The sequence below is a fragment of the Clupea harengus genome, chromosome 15 (genome assembly GCF_900700415.2).
Source record: "Clupea harengus chromosome 15, Ch_v2.0.2, whole genome shotgun sequence".
Taxonomy (NCBI): domain Eukaryota; kingdom Metazoa; phylum Chordata; class Actinopteri; order Clupeiformes; family Clupeidae; genus Clupea; species Clupea harengus.
Genome location: NC_045166.1, coordinates 17522127 through 17548486, shown reverse-complemented (window position 1 = coordinate 17548486; position 26360 = coordinate 17522127). Strand labels below are relative to the sequence as shown.

Here is a 26360-nt window from a genome sequence, read left to right as displayed (position 1 = left end):
CTGCAATCTAAACCTTTTTAGGCGTTACTGATAAAAAATAAACATTGGCGGAAACATTTTCACGGGCACTTAACTTCAATTGGGAGTCCTTTGCAAGTTGCAAAGAACCTTTTAAAGGCCTGTTTCGAATGTGTTTACCTTGTACCGATAAAACTTCCTGGACCTGTAAAAAAAGACAGCACACAGTGTCTCTTAAGAAATTGGTCATTTAAAACCATTATAATTGTCCTTTGTTGGTTCTCAACTGGTCTGGCTTTGGGACCAGCAATTTCCCATGGTCATTAAATTGCGATCCAAATTTAAAGAAATAAAACCATAAAATAAACATAGGGCCTATTTTTATCCCCATTCACAGCACATTCGTTTAAGTATGTCTGTTTGGTAAGTGTCGCTTCATCTTCCATTTACCTAGGCGTGAGTATTAAGAAAATAACATAAAATGTTAAAATGTCATCTAAGAATCCAGCTCCGACGCTACTATACATACCCAGTAACATAAGTGATTAGCTAAACGTTTAGGTTACAGGTTACAGGACTACTACAGCCTACACTTCGGACTTATACAGTAGGCTATGCATCTGCCGCTCACGCAGAACTTTCTGTCTCCGAGGGTTCCCTTTTTCCACAGACTCAGAAGACTCATCTTTTTCCATTTCAAAATAAAACTACCTTTCACATATTTTCTACAAAAGTCATTAAAGTTCTGAAAGATCACAGACACTTTGCAACTCATTCAGAATTATTCTGCAACCCACTTTTGAGAAACACTGCTCCTCAGGGTGTTATAATTGAAGCCCATTTGACAGGACAGTTAAATCCTAAACAGAGGAGTAAATTAACTGAAGTACATGTTTGTCTCATTGAGTAAGAGGACATGCTGTCACGAATCTCCTAATAAAGACACTATGATCGGATTGGAGTATTTGCAGAATCCAACATTAAGGCTTCCTGGCTTTAGACAGTTAATACAATCTTGAGCATCTTTCAATGGAAACAGATAATAATCAAAATGTTTTGTTTCATGTAATGTAAATGACTGGCTGAAGCACAGGCTAGAGTACATAGATTGTTACCCTGCGGTGAAATTAGGTGGTCTGAGCATTTGACTGGTAAAGCGATCTCATTTGTCTATGGGCATTCACCCTCCTTTTCACACCTCAACCACTAGTCTTGGTCATTTCTTTGATATGAAAAACACGGAAGGCCTTGAACTGTATTTTTTACATGCACTGGCCAATGCATAATGCTGTGTCTAGTTGCACCAAAAGATGCCCTCAACATACAAATCCCCCTACCCCTTTAAAAAAATACCACTTATATCAAGACTATCTCTCAAGACTAACCCCAGGAGAAGTAGGGGTGAAGAGGGTTAATGGAAACAGTGCTAGCACTGACGTCGCCCTTCCCAACGTTGCAAGGTTAATTACAGTTTTGGATCTGCTCACATGGACGTGTGTGGGGCAGTGCAGCTCGCCGTGTTCCATGGCTGATTACTATGCCAATCTGGAGCCAGAGTGAAGTGCCATTAGTGGCCCGCAAGAGGCTGATTAACGCCCCTCTCTAAAACGCATCTCTCTCTGGGTCTCATTCAGATTCTCCGCATCCCATTCAGAGTGGGGCAGCTACGTTAATGACAAGGGCTATTCAGAGCCGCGATTATGCAGCTCACGATGCACTTTGGGATACTGTGATTATTACAAAGGTCTGGTTTTGTTCTTGTGTTCTCTCACCTGTGGAAAGGCCAGACAATGAGGTATATATATATATATATTGTGTGAAAGGTGGATTTGATGAAGCTGCAATGTGCCTATCTTACACACAAACATACAGAGAAAACAAAATGTTATAAAAAGGAAATATACCCAAACTGTGAAACTAGTTTTTATGATGTCCACTCTTTCCACAGAATCCTTTCCATGTAGAATTTATAGTTCAAATTAGAGGATAGTTCGGTGGCAAAGGCTCTCAGGTGAGAAGAGATGGATGGGGTCCACTGTCCTACCAGTAACCAAGATCACTGATTGTAACAGCCGGCTCGTCGGGCCGCAACATAAAAGGAGGGAGATGGACGACAAATCTATATTTCTAAATAACGTAGAAATGTATTGAATCCACACAAAATATAAGGAAAAGAAAAACATGTCTAGGGGTTTGATGTATGTATGGATGGGTGTTAATGATGTGTGGGTGGACAGGAATGGAGTATATGTGTGTGTCCATCAATAAGAGGAGTGTAGAGAATGAGATGAGCTGTGAGAGAGAGAGACACACAGGTGTCCACAGATGTTCTCTTCTCCCACACTTCTCCAGGTGTGGCTAATTGGTCAATCGTCCTCCCCACTGCTGCCTGCAGCCGATGCATGGCCACTAAAAAGTCTGCAGGGGGCGCAGGAGGTCGTAACACTGATTCTGGATCAGCTTGAGCTCCACAGCTCCAGCCCTGCTGAAAGACGCCAGATCATGAGAAGGTCTGTTTCGCAGTCATCTACAATGGACTATTTCCCTTTGAATCCCTCTACTGTGAGTGGGACATACCAGATGCAAACCCACCTCTGTATGTCAAGAGATACCCACACAGCGTCCTGTTCATTATGGGTAACAAATACACAAAGGACTCAAGGCAATCATTCTCAAGCAGACTTGGTTTTAATATGGAGCATACATCCACTCTAAGAACATACAAGAACTTCTGTGCAGAAACTGGACACGGTACAGCTTCCTATCATTTTTACTCAGTTATACATATTCATATATATTTATATATACAGGACACACACAAACAAAGAGACAGTTATATGTATATGAAATTTACACCAGCTTAATAAATAACAGAAAGATAAATGTGTACAGTCAAGAGGACAGGATAAATCAGCGAAACACACACACACACACACACACACACACACACACACACAGAGAGAGAAGACCCATAGCATGGGATCTACCAAGCTGTTTTAGCTACTGCTTAAACAGTATTAACATTGTGTGGCTGCAGCCCTACCCACTGTTAAAGAGGGCCTTTTCAGGCTCGTCCACTAGGGCCGCAGTGAAGAGCAAGCAATGAACCCCTCATAGAGTAAGTATGCCATACAGAACCTAAGAGTCCCAGCTGTGAGCACAGACCTGCTAACAGGATACAGGAATGTGAATGCTAAATCTAGGAAGAGTTTGTGATAGCGTGTCCATTACACCACAAATAAAGGCTAATGAAGCAAGGTGTGTGTCCAGCACTCTTATATAATAAATTCATTTGAAGCAGGGACAGTCTAAAGTGTTGTACATTATAACTGTGCAAATACTGAGGAGCATATTCAGATTACTGAAAAGTTGGAAAGGAGGGACATGCCATCCAAACAGCTTTGACTGTCCTCACAAAATGAATAAATGGCCTTCACACACAAAATGACATCAGAGTTGCCATTTGTCTGTCTGTTGAAAAGTATGGATTGGCCCCTTTTTTTATTATTTTGTCACTGCCACAGGTTTTCAATGCATAATGAGTTTGGCATGAGAGTGACATAAATTCTAGAAGGTGACCTTGATTGATTTATTCAAGGGTGACCCGGAATTAAATGAACGTAAGACACTTATCAACCACAGTCTCTAAATTACACAGGAATGCAATAACCTTGTGACTTTTCACTTAAAGTGAATGTTTGGATGTCGACAACTTTTGGTCTGGCATGAGATGAGCCAGTCTGGTGTTAGTTCTCTAGTCAGCAGATCCAGACCGGTGTGGGATGTTTAACATCACAATGCTGCTCGTCAATACAACGCAATCAAACAGAAACCAAAAGTAAAAACAGAAAAGGGAATGTCTTAGTGTATTCTCCCCAAATAACAAACAAGTTGGCCTGCGTGACAGCCATTAGGAGATATGTACATTTTTTTTTAGAACTGGCAGCTTAACATCTGTACAGTACAATGCCTATTTACAGTCTATATTACATCATGCACTCTGACAAATAGTCTCTCATTGTCCAAAACATTCCTCTACTTCTCTCAGATATGAAGTTCAAAAATCATAATGATGCGAATCTAAAAGCTCTACAGAGAGCTGTAAGATTTTAGAGCTTTTTCTCAATATTCCTGTGAATTGCATCTTGTTTGTCTCTTCCGGCATGTAAAGCAACACCCTGAAACAAATAAAGAAAATGCACGCCATGCATGGGAATACTGAGAACTACTCTATTATTTTTGAAGCACCTTCAGAGTTACATTACTGTTGAATGCTCTAGAGGCATGTTAACTCTTTCTCTATACAAACTACATATTGATATTTTATCAGGCCCATCAACAGTTTACACCACAATTTCAAGATGTTTAAAAAGCTTTCATCATTATCACAGGATATAGGACCGATAAATGAATTTGGGACTGACCGTGGATATGTGGCATGTGTGTGTATTCAAGCTAAGCAAGCAAGCTATGCTATTGTATCTCCTGTACACTTTATGCCAAAACAACACCAGTCCTTGACACTGAAGTGAAACTAATTCACAGGCTTTCAGCCATCTTTAGGGTCTACTTTTGGATTCACTTACATAAAATAGTAAGAGGACCTTCAAAAACAGACCATGCCAATGGGCCCCTTTTTAAAGAGTCTGTGATGTTTCTCCTTTGAAAGACAGAAACCTTAAAAACCTCGTAAAAATGTCTTTATCTCAGGTTCAGAAACCGCTCTCTGAGATTCTTCACTACGTTCTGCTGACTCATGTCTGCCTTCCTCCCTGAGTCGATGGCGGTTTTCAGCGCCTCGTCGAGTTGGTCACTTGAGGTCACCTTCTTGTCAGTGTCTTTCCCTTTCCCGCTCCTACTGTCTGGCTGCTCTGCCTTGGCTGCACTTTCCTCCCTCAGCCTGTACTCCTCTGACTCCTGATAGGCTCGGCAGCGGTCGATGACGGCCATGATGGAAATCTTTTCTCGAGATGTTGGGGAGCGGATCTGCACGTAACTATCGTCCATGTCCACCTTCTCTTTCAGTGCCCATGGCACTTCAGTGGCAGCCTGTGGTTGACTGGCCACGGCCACACTCTCTGTGGAAGCCTTCTCCACGGCAACTGGCTCCCTGGAGACTTTCTCCATGACGATCAGCTTTTTGTCATTGGGCAGCATGGCTTCCCCAGAAACGTAGTACCCACTGCTGCTTGGGGTTTTGCTCTGGAGGCCATGCAGCTTGTTTAAGTGCAGGTGGCTCAGCCTCTGGTCCAAAGACCCAGTGCGATGCCTTCCCTGCACTCCCTCGGGCTCCCGGCTGGGGAGCAATCTGGACACTGCTGCCTCCGAGAGAACAATGTTGGAGAAGCTGGAACCTCTTCGTGACCCGCAGTCCATCTTCTCTGGGACGGAGCTGCTACGGCTCACAGAGACAGGCTGTGAGCCTGTGGCCACCTTATCCAGGTGGGCGTACTTTGAACGCAGCTCTCGAACGTCCGGCCAATTGAAGCCCTCCACCGGTGTGGGGCTCAGAGGGCTCTTGCAGACAGGCCGGCTGGGGGAGAGGATCCGAGGACTTGGGGAGTTGGGGGTGTGGACAGGACTGGGGGAGCCAATCGGTGCTCTGGAGGCCACCTCCTGGTGGTTCACTGGATAATATAAGTCCAAGGACAGAGTCAAGTTTGGTTTGCCTGTGTGAAAAAACAAGGAAGTAAATTTAATCAGGACAATTACAATCATATGGGCAAAACCCTACATGCAAACCATTACTCTAATTCACATTTGGAATTTTGCAGATTGACCTTGATGGACACAAGCCTTACCTCCTTCCTTCTCTGGTCTCTCCTCTAGCACACATGAGAGGCTCCTCTTTGTCAGCATCCCTTCTGTTTCCTGGCTTCTCTGCCGGACCACTGGTTTAGTGCACTTGATGCGTTGGCTGTACTTCCGTGCCAAATGGAAGACTTTGCTTTGGGTTGCATCACCATCATCCTCCTCTGGCTCCCCTTTTGCAACCTCCATCTCAGCTTCCGCTCTCAGCTGAATCACCCTTGGGACCGGAGCCCTGCGGAGTCTCCTCTCAGGCTCCAGGGGAAAGAGACAATCACCCAAGCTTACCGATCGCCCCAGAACCATGCCCCGACCTTTGACGGGTGACGGAGAGATTGATTCCTCTGTAATGGTGCTCAGGTCAGACTCCTCCAAGATCATCAAAGGTTCTACACTATCGGTTTCTGGGGTTGTTCTCAATGGCTGGGCTTTCCTAGACATGTTGGGGCTCGCTACCCTGAGACGGTGAGCATCTCTGCGTCTAGGGATCCCTCTTATCTCATCCTGAGTTTGAGTGAGCTCCTTCTCCATCTCCTGCCATACTTTGATCATATCTGAGGATGGGAGGAACTCATCATCCGGCATGGCTACATCCCTCAGGCTCTGGCACTTGGCTTTCCCTCTAAGGGAGTCCAAAGACACCACGCTCCCATCTTCCGACCTCTCGGACACTCTCCGCTTGCCAAAATCCACAGCGTCACAAGATGCGCTTGACACCATGTGCTCCCTCCTTTCGGAACAAAGGGTTTGTGAAAAATCTGGAGCAGTTTCAGAGTTTGGGACAGAGGAACCCGTGAGACCTGAAGTCGCCTTCATCTCTGCAGCGTTATCCTTGGGAAGGCTATTGAGCTTGGTGACAGAGCTCAGCACAAGGCCAGTGGGAATGTAGGTGAGGCTCTCTCTACGCTTGATACAGAAGCCAGCGTGTAAGTACTCAGCGTTCTCATAGTAGCTCTTGACCTTATCAATAAGCAGCTGGTCTTTCTTGGACAAGGTTGAGTCTCTCCTTCGGTGGATGCAGTCAAACAAGTTATCCTCTCGGGGAGAGAGCATGGTCACATCCACTCCTGTGTGGGTGTCATGGGACACTGATACCCCAAGGCATTCAGTGCAGTGGTTGTTCATCCTGTGGCTCCACTCTTGGGTCTCCCCTCCCAGGCTGAGTGTGCTACCAGTCCTACTTGGGATGCGTGGGGAGGGGCAGCCCAGGGAGCGGACGTCGTCCATGGTGGTGCTGCTCCTGCGGGTGGTGCTGACGAAGTGCTCTGCTATGACGCTGGCCTTGTCGAGCACGGACGGGGGCAGGATGCTAGTGGACTCACTCTCTGTTGCTTGGTCCTCTTCTTCATCCTCATCCTCCTCTTCATCCTCTCCTAAGTCCTCTTCTGATGAGTGTCCAGGGCTATTTTCTTGTCTGGGCACCACCTCAGTAATGTTCTCCTTGGACCCTACTGTGTTGCTTTCATGCTTGGGAGTATTATGGGTGCCCTTGCCGTCATCAGGTGGTTTAGGACTTTTGCAGGGTGATACTGGGTGTGTGGGATGCTCTTGCTCTGGTCTTTCAGATACCTCCGCAGGGGAGTTTGACTTTTCAGGTTGCAGAATAGTGCCTAGAGGTGCCTATAGGTAACAACAACAAAGTGAAAAAAGAGAAGAATATTAAGTTGGGGATTGGTCATCATTTGTGGCCCAAAGTACAGTGGTTGCCCACTATACGTCTCACATCATTAGGACAAATTCCAGGGTCTTGCCAAAGTAAACCTTCAGTATTCCTTCAGACATACTTGGGATTTTTTGGAAAATGTAGAGAGGCTAAATGGGACCAACACAGTTGCATGACTCATTTTTATTCAGCTGCTGTCCAGAACAGAGAGACTATGATGCCATGGCTGTTTATTTAGATTTGCACATGTTGTTTAGATAATGGTTGGAAATGGACTGACCCATTAAGCCACACAAATTGCTTCAGCTGAACCGTAGGATGACACTCACATTTATTCGCCTCACTGACACTGTGACAGCACTGCCCTTTACCAGTTGCCCTAACGGAACGCTTTCAGTTCATTATCTCACTTCGGTTGACAGACAGCTGAGTGGAAACAGAAAGCAGATGGTAGAAACCCTACTTGTTCAGGAGCAGAAGACTCCTCAATGGAGTGCTTGGCTTCATCCTGTCCTACGGTCTGGCCATTCTCCCGGTTAGTCTCCCCCTCTTCATCCTAGACAGAGAGACAGGAGTGTATCAGAGACACCGAGTTCTTCATATGTGAGTCACGACGGTGGAAGCACATGCTATTTTAGTGTATCGTATGAGGAGAGATCTCCCACAAGGGTGACTAAAGGACTGGATGGATATCAACAGCATCACACTTACATTCATTCCGCTACTGCAGGCAATTAAACAATCCTATAAACATTCACAGCAGGAGGAGGGTAGATGCAATGGTACAATAACTTTGTAAAGCTTTAGTATGGAGATTGGCTGCAGCACTTTCCAAATGAGTGTGATTAGGCTTAATTAAAACTGCCTCATCATTCTGATTGTCAATTAGTTGGCCTATAAAGCTGATAGACCAAATGATATGAAATTGAATAATTTATGTGTTATGTGTGTATGTGTGCGTGTGTGCGTGTGTGTGTGTGCGTGCGGGTATGTGTGGCTGTGTGCAAACAACTGTGAGATGAAATGACATTTCATGGTCTACATTAGATGACAACGTGCGATCAGTACAAGCCTACAGTATTAGGGGTCATCAGGCATCAGGTCCATGCTGAAGTTAGTGGGAGGTGGGCAAGCGAAAAGGTTTTCATGCTTCATGCTCTGGAAAATCATCCAAAAAATGTCAACACGTGCAAGGTAGGACAGCTGTAGCATTCCGTCTTTTCAAAAGTTAGTGAGTTAAGCCACGGTGTTGGCTTGAACTAAAGAGGAGGAACAGGTTAAAAAAACACACAAAAGAGGAAAAAATGAAACGTGGCAAAAAATAAAACGTGTGAGAGACGGGAGGAGAGCGGAACGGTAGAAGTTTGGGCAGCGGGCAAGGAGCCTCACCGTTGTGCCCCCCAAGGAAAGCAAAGCCCGGGCCCTATTGTGCCAGCAGGAGATGGCCTCCAGCATGGAGCTGGCAAAGTCCGCTACCTGGTTGTCCTCCATCACTATTTCATCTGGGTCACTTCCCTCCTCAAAAACGTCCTCCCGCTCCTCAGCCTCGCCCCGGCTAATCCCACGCTTGCGCGAGGTCGCCCTGGATACAGGCTCTTCGGAGTCGCTGGGGCTCAGCCTCTCCAGAGAGTCGTCTTCTTCCTCTTCTTCCTCCTCCTCCTCTTCCTCCTCCTCCATGCTGGGCCTCTCAGCCTCAGACTCGCCTATACTTGAGGCCAGAGTGCTGATGCTTGCTGCGTGCTGCATGGGCCTCAAGCTGGCTGGTAGCGCCCCTTCACTGTCAGCATGCTGGGGTGTCATATCAGAAACATTTACACCAGGCTCTCCAACAAAGCCATTTGAAGTGTGGCCGCACTATTATAACTCACATCATCCCATCTTTGGTGCCAGTGATTAAAACACCTCAGAGGATAGTGCCTTTGTATAAAAAACAAATCCTTTAATTTGTACCTATATGACAGAAACTTCCTGAAGTGCCATCCTGAAAAATATACTGTGTTTTAAACACATCCCATTGACAGGGTCCTGAGGTGCTGTAACAACACTGAACTAAAAGAGAATTAAAAGAGAAACTGGATGTGCTCACCTTGAGAACAGCTGTGGTCACAGTGACATCCACACGACGACAAGACCAGCAGGGAGAGAGATTATGTAAGAAGCTGAACTTTTCATAATATGCAACATGAGGAAAACAACTACAACTACATCAGACAAATAGAAAAATGTACTTCTTTGAACACTGCTTGTTATCTCAAATCACAATCAGTGTACAATAAGTGATACAAGGACACAATCAACTCAGACAATGGCACAGATTAGACAATGGCAGCTATACAGTGGTGGACAGTATACTGTCGAGGGCTATCTGACAATCAGGGAAATTAAAAGCTTTGCCTCTTACTTCTGCATGATGCTTTTATAGAAGCAGGTGACATGCTGTGCTGTGCGACGAGTCTGAGTTGTTGGTTTTGTGTTTGGCAGATATCCTAACAGGTCCTAATCTAGTTATCAGTGTTCAGTGGTTTTGTGTTTGGTAGATATGTACCCACCTATGCCTAATCTAGGTATCAGAGTTCAGTGGTCTTACCTTTGGCGCTCCTCAGAATCTGCTTGGTCGGTTCTGAAAAAAAGAGAGAGAATTCCTAAGAATGGTTGTGTACGTATGTGTGCTGATGTAAATGTGTGTGTGTGTGTGTGTGTGTGTGTGTGTGTGTGAGTATGTTTGTGTGTTTATAGCGCAAAGGCAGCCATGGGCTCACCAGACTGCCGTCGTCCCTGGCGGCCATTGGGGAACTCATCTGACTGGTAGGAAGTGGCCTTCTTCATTCTGTCCGGGCTGTAGCGGTACTTACGGTCTGTCGGAGAATAAGCATTGCATGACTGACCCTGGCCACCACACAGAGTGTTCCTGCACACTTATCATTTTTCAAGATCTCATTTTGTCAAGAACACCAAAGGGGGGCTCCCCCTTGTTATTTTGCATCTAAACCAATGGAACTTGCATGTGCACGTTGTCATGGTTACTGCGTGAAAACATGAAAGGCAGAAGCTACCAATACTCACACATGGAATCCATTTCCAGGATGGCCTCTTTGGCCTGGATGAGAGAGAGAGAGATAGAAAAACAAATTAGAGCGAGGTAGGCTATCAAATAAGATGTCTGGCCCGGGCTCTTCAGCTAAAGACCCTGATGAAATTAAAAGTGGCCCTCAAGCTGAAGGGGTCGCAGGCAGACCTGGGTGACCGTGAAATAAGCACTGTAGACACTAGGTTAATGAGCCCTTGCAATCATGTGGGATTTCTGATTTAGCTTTAGGACTTCTTTGTGTAGAGATGTTGTGTAGATTTGTGTGTCTGGTTACTTCCAGGAGGTGTGGAAGTATGAGGGGCCGTCTAGGACACAACTATTGAGACACTCTCACACTCACTACTGAGACACTCTCATACATACCAATGAAACACTCTTACATTCACTACTGAAACGCTCTCACACTCACTACTATGAGGGGCCGTCTAGGACATAACTATTGAGAGACTCTCACACTCACTACTGAGATACTCTCACACATACTAATGAAACACTCTTACATTCACTACTGAAACGCTCTCACACTCACTACTGAAACACTCACACATACATACATACTCTGTAAACCTATGCACGCTCATATATAAAACATTATACATACTTGTCTGAAACACTTACACATACATATGAGAAACACACACGCATACATACATACCTCTGTGTCATATACACATACATATGAAATGCTTACATGCATACAAGTGAAACATTTATACGTATCGATCTGAAACACTCATGCATGCACATATGAAAATGCAGTATATATATATATCGTTGAACACTTATACATTCATACAAAGATAGAAAAAGTTTAGATACATGTGCAAGTGTTTCACATATATTTGTATAAATGTTTCAAAGGTGTATGTATACGTTTTTCAATTATATGTATGTATGCTCTTACATGAGGATGTGCAAGCGTTTCACATGTATTCATACAAGTAATTTCAGTAGTGAACGTGAGAGCGTTTCAATAGTGAGTGTAAGAGCATTTCAATAGTGAGTGTAAGAGCGTTTCAATAGTGAGTGTAAGAGCGTTTCAATAGTGAGTGTAAGAGCGTTTCAGTAGTATGTATGAATGAAATTTCAAGGTCAAGTGCGTCAGTTACGTCAGTTACGTTACACCTCACGTCTAGATATAGTTTTCAGTCCCACTACGTTGGCTATTTGTAAAGCATTGTAGGAAGCTCCTCGAAGTAGGAAAGTATTCCTTCAAACACATTTCAAACAACACTTTCGTGAAGTTAGATATAGTGCTGGTTGTTGCGGCGAAACTAGCAACAATCCTACAATTCCAGTCGAGACTCGAGAGGCTGAATGTGTAGATCTGAAGTTTATTAGGTCCAACGCCAACGTCAATGGTATAGCAACGAGTAAGAGCGTGACATTTTAGGGTTATTTCAATCGATATTTTTTTTGTGATTAAATATAAAGGTGCAACTTCTAACTATTTTGATCAGTCTGCAGGCCTTATTCGTAATTGGCAATCGCGATGACATCGTTGATTTTTTTCAATAGGGTGCTACCCGTTCAATGCCTACAGCAAGACCCAGGAGAAGAGAGATTTTTAGTGAGCTTGATGACCACACCATTACCCTAAATTCTATGTTGTCTATGGTTCGTTCTAGGGAGGGACCTGATGGAGAGACTGTTGTTTTTTTGGAGTCAATATGTTTTTGTTTTAATACATTTAGTCATTTAGCGGTTAATAGGTTTGGTAACTTTAGAACTAGAAGAAGAGATCAAGAAAACTGCCTTCCTCCGGTTCCACCTACAGCCAGAAATGGCCTTCCATGTCGCCCACGATATGATTTATCAATTGAGCAATTTAACCAGTGCATGGGACTCGGTTTTAACTGGCAGGGAATTGCTTTTTCCCCCAAAATATATTGATTAAAATAACCCTGAAATGTCACGCTCTTACTCGCTGCTATACCATTGACCGTTGGCGTTGGACCTCTGGAGTCTCGACTCTTGATTGTGGAATTGTAAGATTGTTGCTAGTTTCGCCGCAACAACCAGCACTATATCTAACTTCACGAAAGTGTTGTTTGAAATGTGTTTGAAGGAATACTCTCCTACCTCGAGGAGCTTCCTACAATGCTTTACAGACTGAAAACTATATCTAGACGTAAGGTGTAACGTAACTGACGTAACTGACGACCTTGACCTTGAAATTTCATACATACATACTACTGAAACGCTCTTACACTCACTATTGAAACGCTCTTACACTCATTATTGAAACGCTCTTACACTCACTATTGAAATGCTCTTACACTCACTATTGAAACGCTCTCACGTTCACTACTGAAATTACTTGTATGAATACATGTGAAACGCTTGCACATCCTCATGTAACAGCATACATACATATAATTGAAAAACGTATACATACACATTTGAAACATTTATACAAATATATGTGAAACACTTGCACATGTATCTAAACTTTTTCTATCTTTGTATGAATGTATAAGTGTTCAACGATATATATATATATATATATATATATATATACACATACATACTGCATTTTCATAAATGTTTCACTTGTAGGCATGTAAGCATTTCATATGTATGTGTATATGACACCGAGGTATGTATGTATGCATGTGTGTTTCTCATATGTATGTGTAAGTGTTTCAGACGAGTATGTATAATGTTTTATATATGAGCGTGCATAGGTTTACAGAGTATGTATGTATGTATGTGTGAGTGTTTCAGTAGTGAGTGTGAGAGTGTCTCAATAGTTATGTCCTAGACGGCCCCTCATACACACACACACACACACACACACACACACACACACACACACACACACACACACACACACACACACACACACACACACAAACACACAAACACACAAACCTGGGATGTTAATGCCATCCACTGCAATAACTATGTGGGTTATTAATAGACACTTGTCCTATTCACTTCTCATGCATTTAATTTTAGAAATCTCTGAGGAAATACATGGCAGATGACCTATGATAGAGGCTAGAAAAGTCTCCTACATTGGGGAAGTAGAGCAAGATTATCCATCTTGATTGTGTATTTATCAAATGGGCATGTGTGCAAGGTAAGGTACTTTTGCCAAGTACTACACTTTTTATCTGCAACAGGCCTGTAAATGCACTTTAACATCCAAATATGTCTCAAGCAGGTTGAAAGAGTAAATAACTGTTTTGTTAATGTCTTTTGTCAGGCGAATACAGGACATGGAATGTATCGAAGCTCGAAAAAGTTTTATTTTAATTATTTATTATAACATATAGTTATTGGGAAATACCACTGTGGCATTGTCTGTGGGTTATTCTGAAATCAGCACTAAACATGAGAAATGCCCAATTAAACACGGATGACTCATTTCCAGATAGGGTAACTCTCTCTCTCACACACACACACACACACACACACACACACACACACACACACACACACACACACACACACACACACACACACACACACACAGGGTGGTAAGTGTGGGGGGAATAGCTTCATCTAGTCCTGTTATTTGGTGCTTCAGTCTGTTTTATCAGCAGACACTCATCGTGCTTCTTGACCCTGACATTCACGCCTCTTGACAGTGTAAATGTCACAGATAAGGCCGATGAGGACACGTCCTCGCTGGGTCCCATGTGAGTTGGTGGTTGGTACCAGCCGTGTGTGGATCACAAAGTATTATCCTATGCTTTTGGTTGCTAAGTGATATCATGTCAGGTGCAACGGTTTGAGTGGAAAGCACCAAGGTGGACGCTCTCGTCATGTCAGTGAGTCATATCAAAGTGTCAGTGTTTCAGAATGCGTCAGTGAAAAGGGTGAGACGATCCCTATTCAAAATTCACAGGAAGTTGGTAACTTGAGATCTGTATGACAGGAAGTGACCATCTGTATGACCATCCGGACCTTGCGTGTTCACTCACCATTCTGGGTTTCAGTATCAGTCTAGCACACTATCTAGGGCTTTATTCATACAGCTCTTTGGCCTCGTCAATGTTACCAGTGGGGTTTTGGCTTGTTTTGTGCAGCACCTTGTATTAATAGGACCGCAGAAGGTGGAGATAACTTGGTGCTAACAGCATTGCTTTTATATCTGAATGAGTTTTAGGAGTGAGGTTTACAACTTTCGCAAGTCCCTTGCATCAGCGTCATTTTAACATTGATGCAAGGGACTTGCGAAAAGGATGTCAAAAGACGTGTTCGGTGTTGTAACTTTGAATTTGTGATGCAGTAGCTCAGAATTTGCCTAGATATGGTACTATATGCATTTTTGTAAAGAGTCTTAAAAGTAAGCAGCAGGAGTCAAAAAAGTAAGCAGGATTACTGATGATGAAGACAGCACTGAGAGGAAACTAGAAACTTGACATGCAGTGTTCCATGTCGGGGGAATTTCCAGGATTAACTCAGTAAAAATCCTGCTTGTGAAACACAGCCCTGAAGAGTTTGCAGGAAGTGGATCTCAACCACAGACATGTAGACTAAATCATCTCAATCTGGATAATGATTTGGCAAGACTGGATGGCTGAATATAGACCTTGATGACCATCAAGTGTGTGAACTTGGTGAGGGCAAGTTGAGATGATACAGTTTATTGACACACACACACACACACACACACACACACACACACACACACACACACACACACACACACACACACACACACACACACACACACACACACACAGGTAAATACCATCCTCTGCAGTAACTATGTGGGTTATTTTCACAAATCTCCTGAGGAAATACATGGCAGATGGCCTATGATAGAGGCTAGAAAAGTTCCCTACAATGAGGAAGAAAGGCAAGATTATCTGTCTTGATTGTGTGTTTATCAAATGGGCATGTGTGCAAGGTATGGTACTTTTGCCAAGTACTACACTTTTTATCTGCAACAGGCCTGTAAATGCACTTTAACATCTCATTATGAATCAAGCAAGGAGAAAGATGTGAAAAGAATACGTTAAGCTGCACACAGGCAACCTTAATTCGATGTGTATCATACCACAAATCATATATGTAAAGGACAATGGGCGACACAGCGTGCGGGTAGCAGAAAATGATGCACGTTCAAGGTGGTGACACGGCCGACATTGATTTAGTGACATTCATTTTGTCAACAAGTCAAGCTTTCCTGCCCGGAATCTCGTGACAAGTAAAACCCATGGCTCAAACAATGGTAAGCCCTGTTCACGTTTAGTGCTTGACCCTCAGATATGGCCAACATGCTGTGCAATAAAATGGAAATCAGGGTATGACATAAGATAGGGGAGTGATGTGAACTTTGGTCCTTCACATTTTGGGCTTGGGTTTTTGTCTTCAACTACCATGAGGTTGAAGCAAAAGGAGCCATATCTCCATTTTGATTAATGACTGCTTATGTCCAAGGTTATGTCCCGCTAGAGCATAAAGCATTATATTCCTTAAACATTATATTCCTTAAACACAAACAGGCCACCTCCCTAAACCTCCATTCCAGAGTAGCACCATTGCGCCCCCTGGTGTGAGTAGGCGGTATTACAGCAGAGGGCTCTGCTTGCGTTACCTTCTGTGGTATGATGGCCTGGTGGTTCTCCAGGATGAGGCGCTTGATGTGGTGAGACCAGAGCTTCCTCTCCTCCACCGTCCTGGCCTGGTGGCGAGATCACACACACACACACACACACACACACACACACACACACACACACACACACACACACACACACACACACACACACACACACACACACACACACACACACACACACACACACACACACACACACACACACACACACACACACACACACGTTTACATCACGGTCCACCAGCAGCTCTAGTCCACAGACGCCTCATAGACACAGACACTCTTACGGAGAAATTACTTTTAATCAAGTAGCGCACATATTCATTCATCAATCTATGACATGTATTATTGTGCCGGGCTCAATATGAATATTAGTAGCTGGAGGGTTTGTACTCACCTGCACTGTGTGCGGCTGCTTGGGATGTTTGTAATGTGTGACGCTGAAACACAGCGAGTCCTTGGCACTCTCGATCAGCATGAGGGTGGAACACTGGGAGAGAGAGGAAGGGGGGGATGGAGAAAAACAGAGAGAGAGAGAGAGAGAGAGAGAGAGAGAGAGAGAGAGAGAGAGAGAGAGAGACGGGTGGGGGAAGAATTAGAGGAGTGAAGAGAGAGGGAGAAAGTGGAAGAGAAAGACAGGATAAAGAAAAGAAAGACAAAAATACAGGGGGTCAACCATCAAGCAGAACCATCAAGAGAACACATTCCTTTCTGATCCAGAGTTCAGATGATGCTTTTACAGAACATCTAAGAGCAGTCCTGTAAGCTATGGGAGCCTGTTTTGTCAGTAGAAACAGAGAACTCGTGAATGTCACTAATAAAAGTTCAGGAAATAGACATGCATCACAGTAGAAGATTTAGAGTTTGATCAGACCACGCAAAAACACACAGGTCTCTTTACCGAGATGTATGTCTTGTAGACGTAGTGCTCGCCGCGGCGTTTGGTGATGAGGAGCAAGCGGTCGAAGAGGAAGAGCGTGCGCTCGTTCTTGGCACGGTGCACTTTGAACGTGCCCTCCAGGACCAGCTCCCCGTAGGTGGTGAGGTCGGGCCCCTTCCAGTTGATCAGCAGAGACTGCACCTCCTGCGGTGCAGACAGGGGGAGGAAGCAAGCATGTAATGCCGTTTCATGAAGACAAGCATTCATGCGATAAGGTCAGATTTTATTAGGCTGCCAGGACTTAGGAGGTTTCATTTTACATCGGACATTTGAGCTCTTTCTTTAGAAGTTCAGAAGATTGTCTCATAACTCAAGCACGACGGTGAGTACTTGGCCAAAATGTTCATAGATTGAAGGTGTGTGAATACAAAAATACAAAAAACTGTTTTTTTTTTAATTCTGTATGTGTATTCCACGATTTCCATATGTTTTGGATCTATTCATGTTCTCCATGTATGCAACTTTGTGTATATGTATGTGTGTGTGTGTGTGTGTGTGTGTGTGTGTGTGTGTGTGTGTGTGTGTGTGTGTGTGTGTGTGTGTGTGCATGCGTGCGTGTTTGTGTGTGTAGGTGTGTGTGTGTGTATATGTGTGTGTGTGTATAGGTGTGTGTGTATAGGTGTGTATGTGTATGTGTGTGTGTGCGTGTGGGTGTGTGTGTATATGTGTGTGTGTATATGTGCGTGTGTGTGTGTGTACCTGCAGTCTGACAGCATGCTCGTGTTTCCTCTTCATGTCGTTGATGTACCAGGCCACGCCGGTCATGGTGTAGATGGCCTCCTCCACCACCTCATAGCCCTCCTCCTGAGGGTCAAAGTGCTTGGCGATCTCCTGCAGATGGGCAAACCCAGACACAACATACTGGTGAGTGGATACTACATACTATATACTACTATACTACATTAGTAACTCTCTTGTGTGGGCAGCACACAGGGACAGAGAGGAGAGAAACACACTGCAGATGTGGTGCTGTTTTGTTGAATGGATATGTGCATGATTATGGAAGTGTCTTCTCATATAAAATAGATGATTCAACGAAGTATAAATCAGACACCTTTAGGGTCAATGAGAATAGAGTTTGTGAGTAATGACTGAGGTTGTTCAGAGGTGTGATCTTTATAAGTGATTATGTACAGTGTAAAGCTGTGTGACATTTGCTGAGAATGTGTTTGTGTGTGACTCTCTCACTGTATGTGTGTGTCTGTTGGTGAGTGTGAGAGAGAGACAGAGCGAGAAAGAGAAAGAAAGAAAGAAAGAAAGAGAGAGAGAGAGAGTGTGCGTGAGTGAGTGTGTGTGTGAGTGTGTGAGTGTGTGTGTGAGTGTGTGAGTGTGTGAGTGAGTGTGTGAGTGTGTGAGTGAGTGTGTGAGTGTGTGTGTGTGTGAGTGTGTGTTAGCTAGCTCCTCACCTGTAGCAGCAGGTGGTACTTGAGGATCCTCTGTACGGGCTTGAGCAGGTAGGAGCCCAGAGGAAGGGAGCGCTTTAGGGAGGCCTGACGCTCCCGGAAGAACTTAGCCAGAGTCTTATTCCTCATGCAGTCTGTCAGAGCAGCCACAGAGCTAGAGAGAGAGAGAGAGAAAGAAAGAAAGAAAGAGAGAGAGACAGAGTGTGTGTGTGTGTGTGTGTGTGAGAGAGTGAGTGAGAGAGAGAAAGAGAGAGAGACAGAGTGTGTGTGTGTGTGTGTGTGTGTGTGTGTGTGTGAGAGAGAGAGAGACAGAGTGAGTGAGTGAGTGAGAGAGAGAGAGAGAGAGAGAGAGAGAGATAGAGAGAGACGGATAGTGGAGTAAGAAGAGGCAGAGACAGAAATAGAGATGACAACACTTTTACTTGGAATTTAAAGTAATACAACACTGTAAGTCGAGAAAAGAAAGAAGACAGTTATTTCAATGTGAAATGCCCATGGTAGAACTACACAAAATATACTATTAAAGAACGTTTTAAGATGTGCATGACCCCATAAGTAGTTCTTTAATGAAACGGTCATTCATTGGTATTTGCAAACACTCTGTAGTAAATCAGTGAGATAGGATTAAGGCTTTGTGAATCGTGTATGGAGAGAGAGCCATAGAACATTTTGTCAGTTTCATTTATCATCTCTTCCACAGCAGCACAGCCACTGGCACTCCAGATAACCACATCTCACTGTTGGTGTTCCCACCCACCCACTCATATTTGGAGGCTAAGCAACATGTTCCCTATTATGTTCTTCAACATGAAAAAATGGAAATCTCACTCATGGGCTGGAACCATAAAAGGCATTAGTGAGTTACAGAAGACACATGCTTTTCACCAGTAGATGGCGCTGATGCACTATGGTCACTAACCTCTACTGCAAACAAGTGACTTAAAACAGGAATCGGTTGTTGACATTTCAAAGACTTTCTTCACTTAGTGATTTTTTTCACCTAAAAGTGAAATAATCACTATTTGCCAATTATCCAGTCTTCAATGGCTTCTATGTATAAAATGTGTCATCATATAAAAGATTATTTTTAACTTGTCTGGGCCTCCACAGGCCAGCATTCTTCTAAATCCGTAGTGAAGGTTACTTACTTTGGGTAGTTGGTGCAGTACTGTGTGTAGATCTCAAAGTACTCGCTCTGTGAAACACAACAAGGGGTATGTCAGTATGCACACTCAGACGGCATCCCAATACAACCACTAACTAATTTACCTCAAGTCACTGCTAAATGGCAAAGCTAATTTCTACCCAGCAATAGGGAGGGTAGAAACGCTCAGACTCTGGTACTTCATAAACTGTATACTAAGATATACTGTATACCAACAGGCACTTTTTTTCAACTCACAGTGCCCCTAGTGGACAAATCACAAAGGCAGGCAGACAGATAACGACCGATTACTACAAGGTATTGACATTTCACCAAGGGTCATAGTCATTCCACACCTGGGACATGTTTAACAGGCACTGAAACTCCTGATGCAGGGGTGACTGGGATGTGGATGTGCTATGCTGATACTCACCTTGAGCACAAAACACCTGGCAATGGCCACAGGGTCGTTATCACACATCTCCAGAGACTGGAGCAGATCACTGCAACACACAACACACGGGGCTGATGTTCATTCATTCTGAAGACGTGTGGTCAGGGTAGGTGTTATTGATACCACACCATGGGGGTAGGTGTAACGGTAGCCAGCGGGGACAGTGCTGTGCAGTGAGGGAACCTCACTCCCTGACACATTAACAGATGTACTAGTGTGTGTGTGTGTGTGTGTGTGTGTGTGGGGGGGGGTGGGGGACGGTGGGGGGGTGGGTGTGTGTGTGAGTGTTTGTATGTGTATATGTCTGGTGTATCTGTAACGGTAGCCAGCGCGAACAGTGCTGTGCAGTGAGTAAACCTCACTCCCCGACACCTTAATCGACAGACGCTAGGTTACACCTAAACACCTAAGGTTAACACAGTACCCTCATACGTACGCAGGCTAACTAATGCCAGTTGTGCTTTAGAGTGACACAGGATGGGATACCTTCTCACTCCAGCCCCTTTTCTTGCAGAAACGCATCTAGTTTGAATTTGTGAATGCACAGTGCCAACCCAGGCACTGACCTCAACGGACATCACTGATTCAGTCATTAATTCATTAATCATATCACTCTCCCCTCACCCATCCTGTTAGTTAGTCAAATCACGGCTTCACGCCATGCGGCACAAACTTCGTGCGAGCGTCCAGTCTGCTGCAGTGGCTGGCAGCAGGGATGCAGCACTCCCACGTGAGTTTTGGAGCTGCGGTATATACCGCGTTGGCCAAACGACTGCAACAGGCTGAGTCGTAGCCACTGCAACACAACCAAACACAGCGAGCTGCAATGCCAAGGTTCCTGCAAGCTGTGCCAGCAAACCACCTGACACACCATTCACCCATTTGCTCCACTGGCCTTGGGACGAGCAGCCACTGTTGACCCCCTCAAACACACACACACACACACACACACACACACACACACACACACACACACACACACACAAACCCCTGGCCACTTGGCGACGAACGACAACAAACAGTCCCCTAAGCTGAAACCCAACAAGCGGCCCAGATGTGTGTCTGAAGTTTCTGGCCACAGTTCGGGGGCTGGAGGGTGGAGGGGGGAGGGTGGGGGGTGGGGGGGGAGGAGCTGGCACATAAACGCGGGTAAACAAGCCCAGTACGACCTCAGAGGGGCTCTGTAATCAAACAAAGATGGCCACGCACATCTGAGAAGATTTGAAGAGAGAGAGGGAGAGAGGATAAACAAATAGACGAGTGGGCTAGAAACAGAAACAGGAGGAGGATGGAGACTAAGCAAAGAAAGAGAGATACATGGAGAGATAGATAGATAGATAGATAGATAGATAGATAGATAGATAGATAGATAGAGAGAGAGAGGAGTCACAAAGTGAAAGATGTGCAAGTGTAAAATGGACGGCTGACACGGAGAAAAGAAAGCAACGGACACCAATCCCAAAATAAATGGGAGATGAGGAGCACAAGGGTCTCACAGTGCATCTCTGCAGGACAGAGGGAGAAAGGACAAAAACTAAATGAAGAGTATCTGAGGAGGAAAGGATAGAGGCCAGAGGAATAGAAGCAAGAGGGAGCAGAGAGAGAGAGAGAGAGAGAGAGAGAGAGAGAGAGAGAGGTAGGCCTGACGCATGTAGCAGACTGGAGGAGGACAGGATAGAGAGGCCAGAGGAGGAGAAGCTAGAGGGAGCGCAGAGAGAGAGAGAGAGAGAGAGAGAGAGAGAGAGAGAGAGAGAGAGAGAGAGGCCTGACGCGTGTAGCAGACTGGAGGGGAAGTGATCCAATCTGCCTGGAGCCAAGCCAAACAGGGGAGAACCCCTTTGGGGCAAATCAGCTGAATTTATTGGCCTTAAACACATACACATTCACATAAGCATCACATCAGAGGGAAATACCACCGTGGCATATGAAGATTCATTCCCCATAGAGCCGTCACAGAGATGCAGAGAAGCTGAATACCCACCTCTGTCTGTGGGGACCGAATGGCTTGACATTTGGCCGTTAAGAATGTAATGAAGCAGAATATAAATAATCCATGCAGTCTGCTCACCTGCACCTGAAGACTATATTAAGACTGCCATATGCTTCATATGAGTCAAAACATTGCCTAATGCATCCAAATATAAATGACTGGGATTCAATGCTAAATGTATAAAAGTGGCTAGCTGAAGATGCTAATGAAACATGGCCATTCCCTGATGTGTGTGTAGTGAATACTGTCACAGCACAATGGGTCCAACTGCAGCTGTAGATGCACTCTTGTATTAGTATGAGGTAGACTGTCAGCACATGGTCCTACTAGTGTCACTCTGATGAGTTATGGAGCCGGTCTGCTCCGGGGTGTGTTGGAGAGCAGAGAGTAAACAGAGGAAAGACAGACCACAGACTCTTAATGTCATCAGCAGCCGCAGCGCTCGCAGGAGCGATGACATCTAGAGAGGAAGGACTGTGTGTGTGTGTGTGTGTGTGTGTGTGTGTGTGTGTGTGTGTGTGTGTGTGTGGGGTATGATTATGACGCAGAGAGCGAGAGCGAAAGAGATAAGGAAAAAGCAGAAAGCAAGAGAGCGTGTGTTTGTCTCGGTGTACAAGTGTGAGAGAGAGACAGCAAGGGAGAAAGAGATGAAGGCAGAAAAAAGAGTGCGTGTTTGTGTGTGCGTGCATTTGTGTGTGTGTGTGTGTGTGTGTGCGCATTTGTGTGTATTTGTGTGTATTTGTGTGTATTTGTGTGTATGTATGTGTGTGTGTGCGTGTGTGTGTGTGCGCGCATGTGTGTGTACGTGTGTGTGTGTGAGTGTACGTGTGTGAGTATGTGTACGTGTGTGTGAGTGTACGTGTGTGTGTGTGTGTGTGTGTGTACGTGTGTGAGTGTATGTGTGTGTGTGTGTGTGTGTGTGTGTGTGTGTATCAATCAGGGTCCACTGCGTGTGTATGCGATGACAAAGGGGCAGTGTTCACTCTGATAAATCAACCCATTGTGTTCAGGCCCCAAATGTGTTCCCTATGTGTGCCCCAGTGAATCAGACAGCTCCCATTAGATGTGTGATGTGTGCAAACAGGACACTAGTCCTGAGCGGATGGCTCTTTCATCCAGGGACAGAGGCCTGGGACACACCACCACCGTCCCCAGCCCAAGGAGCAGGAAGCCGGGGTGGAAGCCACAGTGGAGGTGGGTCTCTGGATGTGGGTCTCTGGATGTGGTTTACACGTGTGGGTGTGTGTGGTGGATGTGTGAGCTTCATGCTCTAGCGTGGTTGTGTGTTGTGCTGTGGGAGTTGTGACCCCAGTCCGGTGCTAAGCCATAAGTGGTCATGGTGTGGGCCGATGGGAGGAGAGGGAGAGATGGGGAGAAGGAGGAGGGAGAGGAGGTCAAATTGTCAAGGGTAGGTATGCTGTAATGAATCATAAGGGGACAGGTTTCTCTCTCTCTCTCTCTCTCACGCACACAGAGAGTGTGTGTGTGTGTGTGTGTGTGTGTGTGTGTGTGTAAACTCACCTGTTGAACTCGTAGATGTCCTCGATGTTTCCAAATAGAGCACACACTTGCTCTGGTCGGATGGGGAGGTCACCTGTGTCTATGATCTGGGCCAGGTAGTCCTGAAACACACAAAGGTATCGAATGTTCAGACTAAAGAGCTCTGGAGAGCACACACACACACACACACACACACACACACACACACACAATAAATTATTCTTTGCAGTCACGGCGGTTGGGTTGTACATTTTTTTCAATCCATCATATGCTTACACATACTCATGTACAAAAACACACATCAGATACTCTTCAGTCTTAGGCGTCATGCTTTGAAAAGGCTTTAAAAAAAAGTTGATATGCGCCCCCCATACATCCTAAAACAGCCCAGCACTAGTATCTGTGCAGATTATGAAGCGTGAAAAAGTCAGACCGGAGTTGCTAAGTGCATTGTGGGTCTGTTCATCTGACAGATGTCCATACAGAGAGCCTGGGAGAGGGACTGGACTCGCAGTAATCTCTATTGCATCATCATATTCTCTCTCTCCACTTTGGGACACCACATGTCCCTCCTGTGACGTCACGCCAGATGGGTGGCCGCGTTGATGTAACAGTCACTTTTTGTGAAAGAGGTTAAAAGCCCATCGGCTCATAATACCAAAACAAGTTATTGGATATTGTGTTGTACCGCATATTACCAGATTAGATATATGACAGATTAGAGTGCATCTGTAGTTGGCGGTGTGGGGTACTCTTCTAAAACTGAGGGTGGCAAACCAGCATCAAAAAGTATGAGGTGTTCACTGTATAGATTACTACACACTACTGTGACAGTACAAGAAATGCGAACAAAATCAGACACACTAACACACATATCTAAACACATAAAGATATTTTAACACTCTCATTACCTCTAAGTGGGCACACTCGAGCGAAGGCACGTGCGGCACACACACACACACTCACACGCTGGGACACGAGACGCCATGTATGCCAAGTATGAGGTGTTCACTGTATAGATTACTACACACTACTGTGACAGTACAAGCAGGTAGAACCATATGCAAAGAAAGAGATATTTCCATGTTTGTGGGGAGAACTACATTTCTGAGTGAACAGAACTTCTGAGTGAAGTAAACCTGAACATCTGACTGGGGAAGAACTGAATTTCTGACTGAACAGAACTTCTGAGTGAAGTAAAGCTGAACATCTGACTGGGGAAGAACTGAACATCTGACTGATGTAGATTGACCTACTACATGAGGTAGACTTGAACTACTGAGTGAGGTACCTGAATTAGTGACTGAGGTAGAACTGAACCACTCAAAGTACTTTCACCTTCTCAGCCTGAGCTTTTATCCATTCTTAAATCAGCATGCCAGTTATTATCACAGCATGATCTTGGCATACCTCCACTGGTAGCCAGAGAAGGTCATTTGTCATTGATGCTTTAAAAAGGAACCCTTTCCTGACCTCCGCGGCCTGAGGCGTCCTTTGGTGGCGATCAGACACCATGTTGGGCATGAATCAGCAGTGGAACACGCTGCTGAGGTTATCTGTACTTTGAGATCTACTAGGCACGACCATGCCACTCCACTGACCAGAATAAACCAACGGCTTAAGGGCTCTGAATAAAGTTAATACTGCCAATTCTCTCTCTCTCTCTCTCTCTCTGTGTGTGTGTGTGTGTGTGTGTGTGTGTGTGTGTGTGTGTGTGTGTGTGTGTGTGTGTGTGTGTGTGTGTGTGTGTGTGTGTGTGTGTGTGTGTGTGTGTGTGTGTGTGTGTGTGTGTGTGTGTGTGTGTGTGTGTGTGTGTACAAGTGGGTGAGTACCTGTTGGCATGTAAGTGAATGTGTACCTGAGGTGGTAAGGTGTTGTGCTACATGTTTTAGTTTCTGGGAAGTGGGAAGATTAGGTGACAGAACACCATACCCATATAGAAACCACAGCACACAAATCTAGTCTCAGATTCTTACTGATAAAACCATGATCACAAAACAGGATGTAAGGTCTGGTTACTCTGTACATTTTCCGCTCTGTTGATTTTTTTAATTGATTTATGGGGAGATCTGAAGGCCCCTTGTTTTCGCCTACACTGGTGTTGTGATACTGGTTTATGGCCACCCCTTGCAGCCCCCCTCTGGGACCTTCCAGCCACCTGATGGAGGTTCCAGATGCCTGCTGAGATAGTGAGACCAGAGGAGCGCTCTTCTCTATCTAATTTAACATATTTCCATTTTCATTTCCAAGAAATGCGAACAAAATCAGACACACTAACACACATATCTAAACACATAAGGATATTTTAACACTCTCATTACCTCTAAGTGGGCACACTCGAGCGAAGGCACGTGCGGCGCACACACACACACACACACACACACACACACTCACACTCACACGCTGGGACACGAGACGCCACCGTCACACTGGTCATACAAGACCACTGGGACCCTGCTGCCAGTGTTCAGTTTCAAACCACTGCGTCTGCCTCTCATGCCATTCCACTGCGGGCAGAGACCGCAAACCAGACTGGCCCCTGTAAACCAGGTTCAGCTGCTGACTGATTTCATACTGCAGCTTAGAATATATACAAAACACAGTCTGGGTCATGACACAGTGTCCATTTCAGATGGTTTCTATACACAGAAGGCGACTACGAAAAACAGGTCTCCATATAGTGCTGGGGTGAAGTACTAAATTTAATCAGCTGCACACATCGCACCATCAGCCAACAGAGCAGCAGAATTGAAAAAGAATGTGTCACGTCTCATCATGGCTACTGGATCACCCGAGTGACATATGCAAATAATAAAAGCAAGAATGAGTTCCAT

General features: G+C 44.9%; 1 protein-coding gene across 8 annotated transcripts in view; it reads right to left on the bottom strand.

Moving 5' to 3' along the window:
* Positions 1-2627: 2627 nt before the first annotated feature.
* Positions 2628-26360, bottom strand: part of LOC105907257 (pleckstrin homology domain-containing family G member 3-like) — a 72542-nt gene continuing 48809 nt past the window's right edge. For 6 of the 8 annotated variants that reach the window (XM_031581858.2, XM_031581862.2, XM_031581861.2 and 3 more), the window contains exons 4-19: positions 23548-23648; positions 20016-20085; positions 19587-19633; positions 18442-18592; positions 17735-17866; positions 16997-17179; positions 16493-16585; positions 16072-16158; positions 10493-10526; positions 10189-10284; positions 10017-10049; positions 9516-9526; positions 8819-9217; positions 7893-7985; positions 5760-7386; positions 2628-5627 (exon numbers count right to left, since the gene is read on the bottom strand). In XM_031581858.2, the coding sequence (XP_031437718.1) occupies positions 4660-5627; positions 5760-7386; positions 7893-7985; positions 8819-9217; positions 9516-9526; positions 10017-10049; positions 10189-10284; positions 10493-10526; positions 16072-16158; positions 16493-16585; positions 16997-17179; positions 17735-17866; positions 18442-18592; positions 19587-19633; positions 20016-20085; positions 23548-23648 (4125 nt within the window). In that variant the 3' untranslated portion in view covers positions 2628-4659. The remainder of the gene's footprint in view (positions 5628-5759; positions 7387-7892; positions 7986-8818; positions 9218-9515; positions 9527-10016; positions 10050-10188; positions 10285-10492; positions 10527-16071; positions 16159-16492; positions 16586-16996; positions 17180-17734; positions 17867-18441; positions 18593-19586; positions 19634-20015; positions 20086-23547; positions 23649-26360) is intronic. The other 2 variants (XM_031581857.2, XM_031581864.2) reach the window with 2 other exon arrangements.